Source organism: Gekko japonicus, unplaced genomic scaffold (genome assembly GCF_001447785.1).
Source record: "Gekko japonicus isolate JY-2015 unplaced genomic scaffold, Gekko_japonicus_V1.1 scaffold2222, whole genome shotgun sequence".
NCBI classification, from domain to species: Eukaryota; Metazoa; Chordata; class Lepidosauria; order Squamata; family Gekkonidae; genus Gekko; species Gekko japonicus.
The window spans coordinates 118,102-138,084 of record NW_015170956.1 but is presented as its reverse complement, the minus strand read 5'-3'; the positions used below and the strand labels follow the sequence as shown (position 1 = coordinate 138,084).

The following is a 19,983-nucleotide window of genomic DNA, read 5'->3' as shown; positions in this document are numbered from 1 at the left end:
TCCTAACTAGGGCCACATACAGTGTATATATATATATATATAGGGAGGTGAGTGCCTACCAGGCACCCCGCTGGCGTGTGCGTTCTTTTCCTCATGGTGGAAGCTTGTCTTGGTGGGCTCCGCAGCGGCTCCTTATGGGGAAGCTCCCATAGTCTGCAATCAATTTTATATCGTTTTTGAGCAATATAGTTTACATGACTGACTAGAAAACTTTTACATGTTTTTCTAGTTGGACAGGATGAATTCAGAACCATCAAAAATGTGCTTTAGCTGGGAAGTCCCTGGTTCAAATGTTGGCTCAGTTGCAGACATATTTTGTCACCATTGTCCCATGCATTTTTGCATCAGAAAACACTCTTTTGGGTCTCATTGTATGGTTGGTGGAAAGCACATGATAAGAAATCTTGCTTGAAGCTAAGCAGCTCTTGCTCTTGCTCTGGGCAGTACCTGGGTGGAACCCCTTCTGAGGACCACATATCAGGAGTAGGAATGGGCATGGACCACACCACAGACCTAATTTTTCCATAGACCAGGGCCCAGTTTGTGGTCCATGAGCCTGGTCCTGGTCTATGCCATCCCACTGGCACAGACCTCCCATGACCCTCCCAGGAGGTTCATAAGGACCCTGTCGACGGAGCTTGCAAAAGCCATTAAAAAGGAATGTGTTTCCTTTAAATGGCTTTTGTAAAGCCATGTGACGTGTGAGTGAAGGCCAAGTGGCAAGTTCATCCACTTCTGGTTCACCCAGAAGGGAACTGGACGTGGGTGAAGCTGCTGCTTGGCTTTCACTCATGCACTGCTCAGCTTTGCAAAAGCTGTTTAAAAGGAATACATTCCCTTTAGATGACTTTGTAAGCCATGCAGAGTCACATACCAAACGGATCGCAGCCCAGTCTGTTAAATGTGGAGGTTTGTCGTCCGGGGGTTCATAAGCCCCATGGACCTTGAACCTTTTTTTTTTCTGGACCATGCCCATCCCTAATCAGGGGTGCCTTGAGTTTATTGACAGATTAAAATGACATTTAAGTATAATACATTAATTAACTATTAAGTAGAATACAGAAAACTGCCATCCCTAAAAATACAATATGAAACTTCATAGGTAATTATTACAACACAGTGATATGTTATCATTGTCTGTCTTCTATTCATTCTGCAAGCTCAGTATATTCTGAGTTTGGATTCTGAACAACAAATGTGGAGTCAGGTGCAGGATATGCAAGTGTCATTAGGCCATCTTTTTCTTGCCACTAAATCTTAAGGAAATACGAATGATTTCAACAAGCTCTATGGAAGTAGCCTTTTTTAAAAAAATCCCATACTTCCATTTTTGTTCAGGTAATGGCAGGAGAAACTAGTAATAAATTATTTTTCAGTTGTTATTTTCTATGGATTATAATCTGTTGACATTAAGTAGCTATTTTAAATTCAGAGCCTTTTTTTTCTTTTTGGCTTTCTATTTGTGCTATGTATTTTATTAATATACTTGTAGTACAGTATGAAATATGGTTCACTGTGATGTTCAACAAATTATTAATGTTGGCAATACTACTTGTGTTCTTTACCTATCTATTTTATAGTTTAAATGCTTACATTTACGGTTATTTTCAAAGTGTTTTTAGTCCTTGGCTTGGGAGAAGCTTCTAAAACTTGGCACTCTCATGAAAATGTTTCTTTCTCACAGACTTCCTTCTCAGTTGCTCTTAGGACATTTTGCAAAGCCTCAGCAGCTTACAGTAAACAATCTCTCCCCCCCCACACACACACACACCCCAAAAATGGAACCTTATTGCTGTAATGTATCAGCACAAACTAACCACTGCTTTTTCCCCGAAATGCGCACTTTCGGATGCATAAGCTAGAACAATGCCACATAAATTAATATTTTAAATTGTGGCCTAAAATGTTTAATGGATAGTTGTTTGAAAGATTATAATTGGATTCCCTTGGCAAAGTGTAATGTTGACATTTAGAAGAGTGGCTGTTCAAAATGTTATGATTCGGAGGCCCGGATGATTATTCTTAAAATCTGGTTTCCCTTGCCATAGGATTTTGGAGTATAAATATTTTGATTGTCTGAAGTTTATTTTTATTGACTAGAAACATGATGTTGGATTGTTGAAAGACTAAAATGTATAAAGCTGGAGTAATGAGATTATTTCCAACTGGAAAAAGTCTGTATCTGAAGTGTTGCATTTTGAGTAAATATGTATCTGTCTCTTCAGTAGAACATAAACGTTCAAAATTATAGTCTGTTTAAACTCATTGCTGCATAGAACCCAGAACATTGCCAAAAAGGATTACGCACAACCTCTATTCAGTCATGGTTTCAGTGATTTTATGTCTATAAAATGTATACTCTGGGTCAAAACCTACAATGTTGTAATACAATTTTCCCTGGCATTGTGGGCAATATGGATCCTTATTTTTATGTTATGATTTGCTGTTTGTTATCCAACCATAAAACTCTCCTCCTCCAGGCATTGAGTCTACTTGATACATGCTACATCATCTTTAGCCCACTTTTCTCCAGAAAATACTCAAAAGCCATTAACAAATACAGGTTATGCTTTGGTTGGCCTGGATGGTGGTATCTGGATTCTATTATTATTATTGTTATTGTTATTATTGTTATTATTAAACTAGAAGAACAGTGGGGATACAGAAAAGGAAAAGAAAAAGGGATTATACAACATAATTGCGTTGGTCGAAGACAATCATGTAGTACAAAATGTACACGACCGGAAATATTTCCCCTTACATCCCCTTCGTTATAATATTAATGTATTATCTATAAAATACAGTAGTTTGTATTTCTGTTGGGGTACAATTATATTCAACATTTAAGTTTAAATTTCAAATTTCATAAGTAATCTATTTTGACTACACCACAAGTTTCATCATTACTACATATTCAATATAACATATTTTCACCACTCTACATATTCATTAAACCGTTAATAGATAAATAATATATCAAGGTGCAAATGAAAGTCTATTATATATTTCATATCAAGAACCTATTATATGACTTATATTTATATATTTTTCATCTTGGTCAGTAATATGTCAGTTTTTTAAAAAATTGGTCAGTAAAATCAGTATGCTATTTGTGGTGTTTTGGGGTTTTTTCTACTATATTTGGGGGGGAACATGATGACTTCCCAGTGAGAAGACAGATTGTTTTCAGTTATGAAGTACTTTAAGGACTTTGTTCCTAAGAGTAAAAGTGATTTGGTGAAATCTTCCACAAAGTATAGAAACATAATTAACCTCTTAAAACATGAGACAATGAAAGTAGACGTGATGTTTTGTTGCATGAATGCCCGCTTATTTACAAAGTTCACTGGAGTGTTCCAGAAAGAAGAGCCTTTGGTGCATGTAATGCACAGTGAAATAAAAGCACTCACAAGAACCATAATGGATTGTGTTTGTAAAAGTTCAGCACCATTGTCACTTGAAGCCTTCAGTGATGGGCAGTGTTCCCTCTAAGCTGAGTTAGTGTGAGCTAGCTCACAGTTTTTTGGCCTCTGGCTCACATATTTTTGTCTGAGCTCAGGAAGGAGGGCTCCAGAGCAAACTAATTCATGCAGCAGCCAAATCGCTCACTCACAACTTTAATGCCAGTAGCTCACAAAGTAGAAGTAAGAGAGAAGTAATCAGTGAAAGTACAATCTGTAACGAACTGAAAAAACTTTCTGAAAAGGAACAGGTAACAGTTTCATAGCAGCTTTCAAACATTCTTTTACTCCAGTCATCTTTGGACAAGCCCATCCTCAGATATCTTCACTGTTTAGCTCCAGCACAGAGAGTAAAGGAAGGAACCCCCAGGGATATAATAAAAGTAGCAGCAGCACTCCCGATGGATATTCCACTGGACAGGACTATGGATGAATGGAAACTAGTTAGACTTAAAGATGAAACTGCCGCAAAGATACATACTGGAATCAGTTCTTTGAAAAGACAAACCCATCTGGAGATCCAAAATACCCACTGGTTACCAAGGTGGTGAAAGCAGCATTATCATTATCGCATGGTAGTGCAGACATAGAAAGAGGGTTTTCAAAATTTGGACACATTTTGACCAATGAAAGGGCCATGATGGACCCCAGTGTCGGTGAGGCAGTGGATCAGTAGCTGATGGTCAGCTGTGCCAAACACTGCCAACAGGTCTAACAGCAGCAGCACCAATCCGCCCCAATCCAGATGTCTCTGGAGATTGTCTGTGAGGGCGACCAGTGTTGTCTCCATCCCATGGCCTGGGTAAAAACCGGACTGGAAGGGATCTACTATGGAAGTGTCATCCATAAAAAACATTTGGAACAAAAAGTTTAGTTTTGGCAGCACATCCATTTTGACTGCAGAGATTCTTCCCAGCCACAAGTCTTTTAATTTTTTCCATCTTGATAAATCTGCTTGTAGTTATTTTTGAAAACATTACAATTTTGTCCAGTCACATTTATTCCTAAATATTCCCAAATAGGTTTGGTAGCTATTGAGCACTCTGGGCTCTTTATACTATCTTCTTGTTGTTATGTTAAAAATTTCATTATCAGTTTTGGTTTTTCTCTATTAATTTTATAGCCTGATAGGGATCCAAGTTCTTCGATATTATATATTGCAATGATTTCTGGGGATTCAGGACTGTTAGAACCACATCGTCTGCATAAGTTTTCATTTTGAACTCTATATCATCCACTTTTATTCCCTCAATTCTGTCATCTTCTAATCTTTATCGCTAAATTTTTATTGCTGGTAGTTTCTTGAAGACTTTATCACATTGCTAATACTTCCCAACTCCTAGATTACTTTGTATTGTTTGTAAGCCTCATATGAGGACATTGTTGATCATATTTTGTTTGACTCCTGCTGCTATACTGATTTTCAGCTGTTGTGTTTGTCCCTACTATTGCTCCAAATGAATGAAAGTTCCCTATTCTGCTAATTAATCTATTGTAAGTATTGGAGTTAACATTTCAGTTGCAGTTGTGTGGTTTTTTGTGTTTGGCTATCCTTTTGTAGTTACTGCTTGGTATTTGATTGTAGAGTTGCAGCTGTAAACATTAGGCTAGGGTTGTTTAGGAATCTGTATTTATAAGATGGCTAAATTAATTGCCTGGTGCTACATAGCAGTGGAAAGTAATGCAAAATATTGGTTTCAGTAAGTTAAAGGAGCAATCTACAGCAGGTCTGCTAAGAAGTGCCATTTTATTCAATGCGGCCTACTCCAAGGAAAGCAGGAGTTGCAACCTAATTAAGCTGATATATGGAATGAGCATTTAAACACCATATTTTTGTTCTAAGTATTTTTGAGATCTTAGCAGGTAGCTTTGATTCTTGACTATAACAAAATGTTTAGTCTTAAAGACCGGTTTTCCTAAGGGCTTAGGCCACATATATAATATTAGTAATCCTTAAAACGATATAAAAGCCTGATTTTAGCACACCTATATGTTAAATTACTGCAGTATGTTATGCATGGGGCTACCTACAGAAAACAGGCAAAAACTCCAACAGTTAAAAATAAGGAGTTGGATTGCTGACTGGATTCCATTTTTTTTTCATCTCAGGACAGTGTTGAAAGTGCTTTGCTGGTTATGTCTGTTTCCAAGTTCAGTTTAAAGGTCAAACCTAGAACTGTGAAGCCTTAAGCAATCTGAGAGTAAAGTTTCTCAAAGGGCTGCTTGCATATGAACCTTTCCAGGTTTTAACATTTGCCAAGGAGCCTGTTCTGGGTGCTTCCTCTTTCAGCAGTGAGGTGGACAGAACATTCTCAGTTGGGATACCCTGACAGTGGTCTTTAATTTGATTATAAGTCATCTACAAGGCCTGAAATGATATAAACATGAGGTAAATGTATATCAGGATTTGTCATATATTGGAGGGCTGAGGTGGAAGCTTGCTTAAAGTCAGCCAGTGAGTTTATGAATGACATGAGATTTGAGCTAGAGATTTCCTAACTGACAAGTCAGTTTCTTAAATGTTCTGTTCCATTACATTAGTGGCACAGGGTACAATCTAGAGATTTTGCTGGGACTCTAGATGTCATTGTGAGTAAGTCTTTGGAACGTCACTCAAACTGCTAAAAGCATTCTGTACAGAAATGTGGGTGTGAAAACTTTCAGTTTCATTGTTTTATAAAATTAATAACCAATGAAAGGATGCTATTGCCTATACAATATTAGGCAAGCCTGGTGGTTTCAAAGGTGTAATTACTATTTTTCAGGTGATTCCTTGTGATACATGTTTTATTGATTTGTAAACCAGGGGGGATAAAACCAGAAATACATCTAAAATCCAAATAAAGATTGTTATTAATCCCCATGGTTGGCTATACTGCTTAAATCAAAACTAAAATTCTTATTTAAGTTTCTTGTCACTTGGTAGAAGGGATATTGCAAGTACTAATCTGATATGGAATTAGCAAATGATAAGGTACTCTAGTGATCTTTGTTGAAATAGATAAGTGGACAACCACATTCATAACTTATAATGTATGGTTCTTTAGTTACATTAAAATGAGTGTGTCAACAGCTTCCAGTGCTGGTTTGTGTTTTTTCCCCCTCCATAAATTTAAACACTGTAACAAAAGTGCATGCTCTGTTGTCTTTACAATTTTACAGGTATTCCAGTAAAATAATCTCCACATAAAGCTATGAATTTGTTTGAATATACTGTTAAACTACAGAACTCTTTTTTCTGATCAAATATTTCAGTTTACTGATTCTCCTACTATAGTTCCTTTTAGGTTCTAAAGAGTAGGCAAGGATCCAGTGCAAATTTTCCACTTGCTCTAGAGTTCTTGCGCAAGATGTGCAAAAAGTGCAGTAGTTGCTTGCACTGTCAAACTTGCTGTATTTCTGCTTGCACAAACTATTGTACAACCAGTCATGGGGTTTCAGGAACTAAACCTAGAAATTTCTTAATGGTCAAAATTGCTCCCCAAGGTACAATATGGGAGACAGAGGAGATTGTTGCATAGGATCAAAGTAGGAGATCTTGCACAATTCCTTCTGCAAAGGGATCTACACTAAGTAGATTTCTTTTTCTGTTTGTGCGTCGCTAGATGCAACAAATCAGTTCTATGGTTTATCATGAAGATACAGCTTAGGTAAATGTTTTGGTCAGAAGCATTGGATTGCAATTAACTAGTGCCTCAAATAATTTTCCAACTATGGGAAAGGTTGCTAATTTATTGGTGAAATCCATATCCCAGGACTGGCAATTGGAGGGATCATTTTTACAAAACTGTGTATATGATTCTGTTAGCCTAATCTTTTTGTAACAGATTAATAGTCTATATATAAAACCTGGTTGAGAAGATTTGTTTTTCCCCCATCAGAAATCCTTCCTTAGCTTGGCAAATTTCAGTTATAAATTATCAAAGTATAGCATAATTCTTTAAACAATAATACTTGTCTTGAACTAGGTACACCTTCGAGTATGTCATCAGAAGTCAAAGCAAATGTTCAACATGTAGCACAATACAAAATGCCTCCTCAGAAAAGAACAAGGCGGAAATTGATGGATTCTCCCCTGACGGCACAAAGTCCTGAACAATGCAGTCAGTCAAGCCCTAATCACTTGGTGGATTCCCTTAGCAAGGCACTTCGCCCTATTGTGTATACCCCTGAGATCTGCAGAACGCCAAAAGAGGACCTGTATTCTGAGACTGTGGCAAAGCAAGCATCACGTACTGCAGACCTTCAAGAAATAAGTAGTTGTACAGTACAAATACAGGAATCATTAAACCAGGACAGCCATGAAGATATTGTACGCAATGTGAGTCCAGAGTGCCACTTGAACGCTACAGTTACTCTTTTTGAAAGTAACATGGGAGATTCAGATGAACCTTCTAAAGAACTGGAAAGCAAGTCACAGTCAACCAGTGGCAGCAGCAATGTTTTACAAAGGTACTGTTTTAGTCCCTTTTCTGAATTTATCGTGGGCCTCAATTGATGCACCTTCTGAGGTACATTGATAAACTCATAGATTTTAAGGCCTCTGAAACTTGTGCCTGAACTAATAAACAAAGTGTGACCAGGTGAATGATTGTCTTATCCTTTTTCTCTGTTGTTTGTGCAATCCCTTCATGAGCACAAACTCTGACAAAACAAATGTACACTGGCAATAAGGCAAGCAAAAAACAACTCAAGGAGTGTATGACATTTAAATGTATGAGAAGCGAGAAGCCACTCAGGGAGGCAGTCAGATGACAAAGGTGTGAAAGGTTTATTAAAGGTGAATTGGGAGATCTAAAACAAACGGCACTTCTTTCTTCATATGTATATATACCCCTTAATCCAATTAGAATACTTCACTCCCAGCTCTCTTTTTCTCATTGGTTCTTCTTCTCTCACATTCTATCATTCAATGTTATTCCACTTTACAAGCGCACACTGTGTCTCCCCCCCCTTCATCAAAAAAGGTGAAATTCTATTCAAAAATTAACAAGTCTCCACATCCAAGTGGTCCACTGGGAACAAGGACTGCAGATCTTTCCCCTGCTGCCAACCATCCAGCAGACTTTTCTGACACCAGGAAAGCTGATTTCTGGTGTTATAGCTGGGCCAGTCCTGGTAGAGAGGGCATTTCGCCTAGTCCTCAAGTTCAAAGGGAATCTCAAACTTAGACACGTTATTTTTTTTGGCATTTGATATATTTCACTACTTTTCTTTATTTGCATCAGGTATCATCTTTTTTAAAACTATATTAATTTATAATAAAGTTATACTGTAAGTCACCTGAAGTTCTGTGGGAGAAAAAGGCAGCTAATAAATGTTTTAAATAGATTATGGCAAGCGGCCTCATAAACTGGATGTATCCCAGGCCAAGCAGGTTGGGAGCAGTGTTCCCTCTAAGCTGGGTTAGTGTGAGCTAGCTCACAGTTTTCTAGCCTCCAGCTCACACGTTTCTGTTTTAGCTCAGGAAAGATGGCTCCAGAGCAAACTAACTTAATGCATTAGCCAAATCACTCGCTCACAACTGTAATGCCAGTAGCTCACAAAGTAGAATTTTTGCTCACAAGACACCACAGCTTAGAGGGAGCATTGGTTGGGAGGCTACACAGAGTAGGGGAGATGGGGCAAAATCACCCTCTCCTCCCCCTTCCATCAGCTCAGCTTTCCTAAGATCAGACAGGACTACTGGAGGGGAAGGGGGACAAGGGAAAAATCTGCATTCTGCTGATAGGGCACTGGATCGAACCATTACAATGTTAGAACTTGGGGTCATCCACGGAAATCCACTGGCTATACAGTCAGAACAGACAAAAGTGTGGAGTGATGGTTACAATGCTGTAATAAGACTGGGGAGACCCATGTTCAAATCACCACTGAGTCATGAAGCTCACTGGATCATCTTGAGGTATTCATTCTCAGGCTTCCCCAAGCAACTACTTGTGCTTTGTGGAGTGGCAAAATCTTATTTCATATGACATCTGCCTATTAAAAGTATTGTGGGACTCCTTGATGAAAATAAGCATGTAGGTATCAGTGGCTTTCAAATGATTTCTGGCTTTCAAAAAATAAAAAATTCTGGAATTTGAAAAATTGCTGCTATGTTCATATTGCTTCACTGCTTTCACTTCATTGTCCGTTCTCTTTTTGGAACATAAGGAATTAAGACTGTAATTTTATAATTAAAATCTGTATTCAGTGTGCTTTTCACAATCCTTTTTATTATTATTTCAGACTTGGCCTCCCTTCCTTATTAAATAGACACCCAGGTCCTATACATGAGAGACCATCTTATATGGCAATGACATCTGCTGCTGAAAGGAAAAGGAAGTTGTTAAAGTAGGTAATGCTTTATTGTCAGGAGTCTAAATTTGTTAATGCACTATTCTCGCTTAGCTTCCTATCAGTGAAGTATACATTAAGAAAATGTCCACGCCATGGTTTCGAAGACTGATGTATATTCATTTTGTACACCCCAAGCTTACCAGTTCTCATGGTTTTATCCTCCCTAGATTTCCTTGCCTGACATCTGGTAGGTGATGACAACTTAATGGTCATGCAGGCTTCACCACAGGGTTGCTCACTCAGTCAATCTGGGAGGCAGGGTTCTGCTTGTTCAAGTCACTCATCCCAAGTATCAGGTTGACTTTTCTATAGTGATTTTCTACTCAGATAAAATCAAAGTGAAAATTGCAGTTGTTATTCCACTCCAGTATTCAATGTATTTGTTAACACCCGAGAATCCCAATATTCATTTCAAAGTGAGCAAGCTTCTAGCTTTCATGGTGATTAAGCTTTAAAAAGATGAAAAACATATCCTCTGAAGAGCTTGAGACTACAGGGAATCTGTAAGGGACCTCTGCGGGTCATCTCTCCCACTGTTTCTTGTTCTTTCTGATGAAACTCACAGACTTTGCCCTTTTCCAAAAATATTCACAGGCCCCGTTGTTGCTTTCCCTGGTGACACTGTTTTATAGTTACAGCAGAGTAGAAATGAAAGCACGATCTTAAAATTATTACACCTTTGGCTGGTAATTTTCATAGATTGTACAACACACATAATTTTGACTTAGGTGACCAAATAACATTCTCTAAAGTGTGAGATTTGAATAAATTTCATGTTTGCAGAATCTGCCTTTTTGTCACATTTTTGTCTTGCCCTGTATTTTAACACACCTGTCATCAAGATCCTTTAAGAAGCCTCTCTATAACTCAATAAATGGGTAAGAAATTGCTTTATCTAGGTAGCTGTATTGGCTCTAATAGTAAATGTCTGGCATTCTTACATCAAAATTATTTTGAGAAAGCAGGCTAGTAGTTGGTGATGAACTGTGTTGTCTACGGTCCACAAACAAGGAGATCTTCACTAGAATTTCCCCACAGTAAATGACTGATAATATGTGGTTGTGGTCACTGTTCCCTCTAAGCTGAGTTAGTGTGAGCTAGCTCACACTAACTCAGCTTAGAGGGAACATTGGTTGTGGTCTGGTCTGTTTTTGGATTTGGGGGGGGGACAAATAAACCCAAGTAGAGATAAATTCAACGTTACTTTGTTGTTATTTTTAAAGTTTTTTCTTCTTCTTCTTAGTTCATTACCAAACAGTGGGTTAACCAATCAGCAAGATCATGTCGCTGCAAAGCGTGTTAAACAAGAAAACGTCATAACCACTAAACCTTTGAGGGTATCTAAAACAGGTAAGTGTCCAAGCTACAGTTTTTCGTAATCAGATATCCAAAGTTGGCTAGAGGTTCAAGATTAAACTCTAACTTTTACTATTTGTCATTTTTTGTAGTCCTTAGCTACAGTAATGAATGGATATCATATGTCTGCTCAAAGTTGTTTTTTAAAAAATGAATAGGTCTTCAGAGAGACTCCCATTCAATGCCAAACTACATGAAACACTTGAATTCCATGACTGAAATGTCCATCATATAATTTGGGGGGAAGGGGTATAAAGGTCAGGACCATGATACTGGGGGGGGGGGTTAACTGATCAAAAATTTCCATCCACCCCCGAACTGTTTGAGCCAGGCAGGGTACCTGTGTTGTAGGGGAAACCCAGCCAGCAGCACTTAAGGCAGGCAAGCAGGCAGCACCCAGCAGTCAGACTCTCCCAGAGAATCTCAGGGAAAGTGAACTGTCTTGGGAGGTGCTTGTTTGCCATGAGAACAAGTGCCACACAGAAACCCCAAAGACCAACAGGAGATCGCCTCCAGCCCCCAGAATATACCCTATGTTTTTGCCAGTGACTTCAATGGCCCATAGGATATAATGGGGCTGAATTGCCACCAAATTTCGATGGCAAACTAATTCAGATCAGAGAATCTGAATCAGCCCACAGCAGTCCAAAAGGGGCATCCCTACTGTGTTGTGTCAATCTCCATTTGCCTTAAAGGTTTGGGGGGGGGGGTCACTTTCAGTTGAGGAAATGGGATTATCAAGACCCAACCACCCTGGCAAAGCATATCCTGGGGCAGTTTAGAAATTCAGGAGAGCCATCCTGGGAGGACCTGTTACATAATTGTTGCTACTGTGAAGTTTCTAGACTGCCTGCGTTTGCATCACATTTGCATTGGTGACAATAACAGTAAGAGCTTGGTCTGAAGCAAGTGAGCTTGGATTAGCTTTGGAATTTTTCTGTGGAAAAATTTCTGCCCCACATATGTAAATATAGTCTGTTTATCATAGCTGTTATACTGCAAGTCAATCATGCTAAATAGGTTAAATGTGGGATCGGAAGCATGGACACACCTGGTGCCTATACATGATGCAGGTTTGTATATAGTGTATTTGCCTTCTTTTGCCAGCATTATTTAAATTATTTAGTAACATTTTCATCAGAAGATTTTCCAGCTGAAATTTTCCCAGTAAACCCACATCACTGGTCAATGCTTGTATACACTAGCTGGCCTTAAACAATTGCTTCTTGTTAGTTCTTGTATTTTTAAACCAAAAAGGATGTTCAAATGACTCATTTGTGAAACATTGTGTGTAGCATCTCCCAAGCTAACAGAAGATGAATGAAGTTTTATCAGTACTCCACACAATCTTCATGTTAATTATTTGTACTAAATGTTGGGTAATAAAGAATACCAGCATCAATTACTGTAATTGTATTGTTAAAGAATCATGCAGCTGAATGCCTAATTTAGACGCGGCAGTACATTAGACATGTTTAGAATCTCAAAAGGCAGGAATATTCCAAGACTGTGTTTCTTAAAGTGGCCCAATTCCAGTAAAGATCCACTGTGGCCAATTGGAAACCATTTCCATGTAACTCTGGAAAATACAGTTTATCCTGTGCTAGCTGAGCTGGCAGTTTCTTACTCCTGTTCTGAGGACACTTCACTAGCTGCCTATTCATTTCTAGGTCCCAGTCAAGGTACTGATGCTTACCATTTATTTGTTTACAACAATATTTATCAATATTTATGTGTCTCCTTTCCTCTTGGTTCAAGGCAACTTAAAAGTAATAATTAAAGCATTACAAATTAAAATCCAATAAAAAATTTAAACTTCCAGATGCCTGCTGTTAACTTCCCATCAAAAGTCCTGGCAAACCATCAAGACTTGCAGCATCTCCTGGAGACAGATCTCCAATAAGGGGGCATATCGCACCTCTTCAGAAAGCCCATTCAACAGAGTGGGGGCTTCATTGGAAAAGGGCCAGGCTTTGGTCATTCCAAGGCAGGCCACCCTAAATGAAAGAACAGCCAGTGGGTGGGAGCCTGAAGACCATAGTTGGTACATTGGAACATATTGGGCTTTCATAAAAGACTTTCATGACCTGGAGCCCCCACACTTGAAAGAGTGCCTTTCTCTATATGTTCCCAGGTGGCAGCTTTGTTCTTTCCAGCAAGTATCAAGGGATCAGTTGACCAAGGGAAAGGTGGGCATGTGCATATTTTAATCAAATCTTAATCTCTTGGACATCGGATGATATAACAGGGAAATGGGAATGGTTTCTTGAAGGCTTTCATGGCAGGAATGGGAAGAAACTGAAGTATGTGAACATACAGTCTTTCCAGGCCAATAACTTGCCTAAATACCTAGTCACAAAACTGTCTTGCTACATTTTATTCTAAGAGGAACAAGCATTTTCTCCAATTTATTCAAAGATTGAGAATTGACTTAGTAATTCATGTCTCAGAAAAGAATAGACAAACTGTAAAGTATACCGATAGTGTCTATAGACTTGATATTCTGTGCACTCTCCATTCCCAACCTTTGCAGTAGTTTATTCTACTTTACCAAAACCAAATTGCTCCCCAATAGGTGCTTTGCAGTAGTCTCCCTACACTGATAACTAAACTTGGGGCAATTGCACAGGAGGATGCCCTTGAAGAAACTATCAAAATAATGGCAAACACCAAGTTTTTGGTCCCAGATTCAGCTTGCCTGTTCAAATGCCTGCCTAATTTGTACCACCATAAGGAAGCTCAAGTTGGTGCATGATTCACTTGCTATATGTATGTCTTATGGCAGGGGTGTCGAACTCATTTGTCATGAGGGCCGAGAGCTGACATAAATGAGACCTTGTTGGGCCAGGCCATGTGTGTCATAAAATGTAATGCCAGGTAGCGGAGATATAAACTTTATAAAGGACACAAGCACAAAGGGTTTTTTTAACTTTAAAACATGCTTAAAACATTAGCACTCTTGCAATATTTTGTTTATTTAACAGTGTCTAATAACTGACACCTCTTACTCTGAATTATTGCATCAAAGTGTGTGTGCTGTTGCAATCTTGAGTATGTTGTTCAGGTGTATATCTGTAAGCTGCAAACCTACGATGATGCAGCAGAACTGGAAGAAGAAGAAGAAGAAGACAGCAAGTTCCACTGCAGGCCTGATAGAAGCCCTCCGGGGGTCTGATCTATCCCCCGGGTCGCATATTTGACATCCCTGTCTTATGGTATAACAAGGACAGGCAAATTAGTCTGTTTCTTATAGGGCTTGGACATCAGGGGACTAAGTTTCCAGATTTACCATGAGTCTCAAGACAAGCCAAAAAGAAGACACTGTATCCTTATTTCATATATGGGGTGGCTGTCTGAAGCCGTTTTCACTAATGCTCTGCGGTCGGTGTTTGTTTAGAGAGGCAACCTGGGATTCACCCTCCACATACATCAGACATCATAAAATTGACATTTGCCTCTGTGGACACTTCCTTTTGCAAATTCTGTGAGGCACTGAGTCTAATCCATGCCTTCTTTGGGTTAGAAAGTGTTTTTTAGACACCCCTTTCCATCATGCTGTTATGTCTTGCTGCCTGAGAATGGGAAGTTGGATTTATTGTAAACTTATTGGTCAGCAAAGAGGAGAACAGGCAAACCTGCCTGTGACGTCCTCCTCATTGGGGAGGACTGGCTTCCCTTTAAAAGTGTTCTTTATTTTATTCTACTGGGTATATCTGGCTGCCACCAGGAAATTTTAAAGGATTTCCAAACCTTTATGCTTTTACTTTTGTTATCACTGGGTAGGTAGGTCGAGTTTAAGGCTCATGAGGAACTATGTGGTCCTCAGGATGTATTCCTTTCAGAGCTGGTATACTTAAATAAAAGAAGATTTATTGAAATAATTCATAAATAAAAGGGTAGAACAATGTAACCAGTAATGTGAATATTTTGAACAATTGCTTGGTGTCTCACACAAGATCTGCTCCCTTACTGACAGGGATCTTTCAGGTAACTTTGTAACACTTTAACTCAAGGTCTTATAAGTTCACTGTTTCTCTCCAAGATATCAGGACATACAGCCTTTCCTATAATTTGTCTTCAATTAAACTTTCATTTACTTTTTCTTATTCTCTGTAACTTACTTCATACACAGAACTAACTGCTTGTCTAACTCATTCCCCACACAGAACCTAGAGCTAACTGAACTTCTCTCTGCTTCTCTCACAGAACTCAGAACTAACTGCTCATTTCCACTGTTTTCATCAACTGTCAAACCTGTAACCGTCACTCCTGACAGACATACATATTCATCCACTCAGAATCACTTCCAAAACCCCTCCTCCTCTCTGTCAACCACCAATCATACCACGCTTGTCTCTCTCAACCACCCTAGCCTATCTATCACAGCCATGCAACCAAACTTTTAAAGAGACACACATACACATAAAACAAGGAATCGCCACACTGCCCCTTTCTGCATACAGGTTGTTCACCCTTGCTTAGTACTCTTAGGGTGAGAGTCCTGCCTTGTCTCCCTTGAAATATTCTCTCTTATTAACTTGTGTTGATGTTAAATTGGTTATTTGTATGTATACGTGGTCCCTCTGTGCTGAAGCTTACTGCTGGAACTGAGAAAATTATGCCTTCTGACCAGAAAGGAATTTCATGGTGAATCCATCTCTGCATTCTGTATCAAGAGAGACAGCCCCAATAAACTGCAATTAATTAAAATTCTAACTCTTAAACCACATTAACTTTTATCAATGTTTATGTGTTCTTGTTTTAACATGGCTACCTTTTTTGTTTCATAGGAATTAGAACAAGAAGTTGGAAGCAACATGATATGCTGAGAAAACATCTAAAAAGTAGTTCCAAGGAAAATACAGCAGTAGGCATGAAACTGAGAACGTCAAAAAGTATTTTGAATGACATCTCTGCAAGGAAATAAGGCCTTGCTTTGTACAGACTTATTTATTAACAGTAAGGGAGAAAGAAACTTTTTCTTCTCTGCTGTGTTTTTTTTTCTGTTATCTGTGGTAGTACTTTACTTGATAATGTATGCTACTGGAATGTTACTTCAGTAAGTATTTCAAGAAGAACTATCAATTTTATTTTAATTTACAAAGAAAAATAATTTTAATGTCTTCATCTGAAAAATAGTTTGATGTTTGCCGTCTCTAAATATGTTATTGGAAACTTCACTGAGCTTAACATACATAGCCTTGTCATCTCTGCTTTTCATTTTAAACTTCTGCGATACCTTGTAAAATGAACATTGTCAAAAACAAAGTAGGGGCTGTTTGTTTCGGGAGTTTTTAGTTGATAACACGTATGAATTTTTTGGCAGTAGCATCTTCTTTTTTCAAAGAAGGTCATGATCCATCTTCTTTCACATCTTAGTGGGATAGGATTGTCTTTGGGTTTGAATCTCTCTCCCCCCACTTAGATCATAAATACACAACATTCTTGGGTCCTGAGAACAGAAGGGATATCAGATACCTTTATGAGAGTTAGGAATGGCCTTCAATCAATAGACCATGAAGGACTTCTCACCTTTAATTGCAAGTGTATTTGGTCTAATGCCAAGCTGATAGCAGGAAGGGTAGAAAGAATTAATAATGCCATATGAGAAGCATGCTTAACAAGCTATGGATCATGCGCCTAGACTTCATGACTTGGTCTTTATTGAAATTCCTGTGCTTACCAGCCTTTCCATTGTCAGCTAAAATATTGTTCATTTGTATTTCTTATATACCACTAAAAATATGAAAGATAATTTACTGGAAGTGTTTTTAAATAAATACAGCTGTTTAGTTTTAAAATTTTGTACTAGCATCCTGAACAACTTGAATATAAAATGTCTCTGTATCTAGTGTATAGTCTTTCTATAGTCACATATGTGTTAGTATTAAATAGGCTTGGTTATACCATTTGTGAATAAAGTATTAGTTGTAAATTCAAGTCATGCTTATGTTTCTGTATTGTGCACCTTTGGGGCTGTTAGAACTACTTTGTTTTAATCTTTATTTAATAGGCTGTATTTCTACCACCCTGTGGGTCTAGAAGTTCTTGGTCTTAATATTAGGCATACCGATCAGTACCTGAATTTTCAAGATGAAGAAGTTTTTCATTTAATTATTGAAGCTGGTCAGAGGAGTTTGTCATGGTCTAGCCAGGTGTCCTGGAGCTTTTTCCCTATCAACAAATCAGCATTGTCATACATAGCCCCACAGTAACGTAACTACTCTGGAGGAAATTGCATACTTTGTAGTTAAACATGTCCTATTGTTACCCAAAGATGCAGTCTCCAATTAGTTGGGGGGAATTAGCATAGGAGACTGTGCAAGAGGGGACAACTGGAACCGAAAAACCAACATTAACAAAGAAAATGAGAAAAAGGTTCATTCAGCAAAACACACAACATGTAGGTTCTCTAAGACTCCTTATGTGGATAGAGTATGTCCTTGTGGTGTTAATGAAATTAAGAGTCTAGATCATATCATTCTACACTGTATCTTCTATCATGATGTTCGATCATCATATCTTGCGCCTGTGTTGAGAAATCTTGTAAATTATTCTAATGAATGGAAGATATTTTATTTACTCTCTACTCGATCCTCAGTGATTATGGAAATGGTGGCCAAATTTCTGTTTTGGGCTTCTAAGAGGAGGGAATGTATTATTAACTGCATATGACTTTGTATTCCTTGCCTGTCAGTTTCGATACAATATGCCAATAAAGATTGATTGAACATAAAAAACACACAACATTCAAGAAAGGCAGGCAGAGAGGAGTGGGAATAGCACTTTAGGGATTGGGTGATATTTACCATTCCTGGAGAGGTCCACGGAAGCAGCAGATCTGGAGAGAAATGACCAACATTTCATTCCATGAAGTAGAGAAAGAGAGGCCCACAAGTGGGGGTGTATGTAGTCAGTACCAAGAACATACAACCCACTGAGTGGGTTTTCAGAGGTGATTCTTATAGGAAAGTTGTGCCCTGAAGCTGTGGGAAGGCATGTGTCCTTCCCAGTAGGAAACTTTTAGAGAACAATCGTGAGGATTGCTTTACCGGAGTGAAACAAAGGTTTGGATAGTGGCTTGATTGCCACTAATAGCCCTGTTGATGACCCAGGAAAACTTGACTGGACAGGTGACACTGAGATAAAGTGATTAAGTTGCACTAAAATGATAGTGAAGAAGAAAAAGTTATCTTGCATATGCAAAACAGGGGTTGGGAGTAATTGCTTGCTTGAGTTGCTAATGAAGTCTTCTGGCGATGTTTTGCATAAATCCTGAGTAATCCATTTGATTAAGTTATGTGTGACTTTAGGGAGGGAGAAAGATATCTATTCTGACCACCTCCTGATCTAATCAAAGTATATTGCTCTTTATTTCCCATGGAACTATGAGACTGGCATCCATGTTTGAACAGTGCCCTGGCCTGCCCAGGCCCTGGTAGTGCTTGCCCCAGACTGTCCTGAACTTGAGGAGGGGTCCTGCTGATAACACTGTGTGATAGCTAGCAGAATCTGCCCTGTGTTTCAAACGTCTCAAATTTCTGCATAGTGTATACCCCCCCAAAATAGCAAGGTTAACTATATTTAGCCTCTAGGTTGAACTATGCATCAAGTTTTGCAATATCTTTGACATTCTTGCAACACTTTGCCATGATTGTTCCCTCACCAAAACCATCTTCTGCATAAAAAAAACCCAACATATAAATGGCTGCAGATTGTTCCAGTCACCATCACATCCCAAACTGCTGTGCTGAACACTCCAATTACTCATAGTACCAAGCTTTACAAAGAGATGGCAAATATGGATCCTTGGAAGAAAGTATAGCTTATAAACATGATAACGCAAGCCAAAAATGTATGGTGGAGAACCAAGCAACTTCCAAAACTTACACTGTACTCTTGGATGGATCGGAAATGAAGTATCCACAAGCTTCCAGTCATGTTCACCAATGTGGCAAAGCTGGCCTTGTATGGCTTAAAGGATCAGGATTTAGGTCAGTTAAAAAGTGCATGTTTCCCCAGTGATACAGAGGCTACTCATCGATTGAAGCAGTCTGAAAATGCTGCCACACAGAGACCTAATGGGGATTTAAAGATGGAGCTACAATCAAGCAACACTAGCAAATGGCTTGAGTCTGTGAACCCACAATGCTCCTACAACAAGCCAGTTCCATACCCAAAAGGGGAGGATGTTGATGCTTTTGGTTCACTGGGTCATGATGATGAAAAGCAACTGTGTAAGAAAGCACCTGAGCTTCCATCCTCCAACCATCCTCCATATAGTTCTTCAGACACAGGGAGGCAAAATAATATAGAACACAAACTAGGCACTGACATGTCAGGAAGCAGGAGTATAAATTCTCACTTCCCAGGGTATGGAACAGATACAAACCAGGTTGTTTCTTGGGGGCATGAAGGGAATGGTTTTTTTGGCATTACTAGATCAGCATTGAAGGAGAGAGTTGTGTCTGCCACCAAATAGTGTGTTTACAAAAGCTATGAAGAGACCATGCCTTTTGGTGGACATGGGCAAGCGTTAGATACTGTTGATACGGGTATTTAATTGCTATGATTTGTATGAGGCAGAAGTCAGAACTTGGCAGTAGTCTGTAAATGACGTGGACAGGAAATTGGCATCCTTGGCCCTGCCATCAAAAGGCAGAGACGTTAAGACAAGCATCATGGAAAAGCCACAGACATTTGATGATGTGGCTAGCGCTGCCAATCAGTGTCCCCAGCATGAACAAAACCACTTGGAAGGGGTAGGAAGCCACAGCATAGCAGGAGACAGTGGAATAGATTCTCCAAGAACACAAAGTCCAGC

General features: G+C 38.9%; 1 protein-coding gene across 1 annotated transcript in view; it reads left to right on the top strand.

The window, feature by feature from the left end:
* KIF18A (kinesin family member 18A) overlaps window positions 1-16,086 on the top strand; it is a 57,388-nt gene extending 41,302 nt beyond the window's left edge. The window contains exons 14-17 of the mRNA XM_015418915.1: window positions 7,430-7,913; window positions 9,693-9,797; window positions 11,047-11,153; window positions 15,950-16,086. Of these exons, the coding sequence (XP_015274401.1) occupies window positions 7,430-7,913; window positions 9,693-9,797; window positions 11,047-11,153; window positions 15,950-16,086 (833 nt within the window). The remainder of the gene's footprint in view (window positions 1-7,429; window positions 7,914-9,692; window positions 9,798-11,046; window positions 11,154-15,949) is intronic.
* Window positions 16,087-19,983: the final 3,897 nt, after the last annotated feature.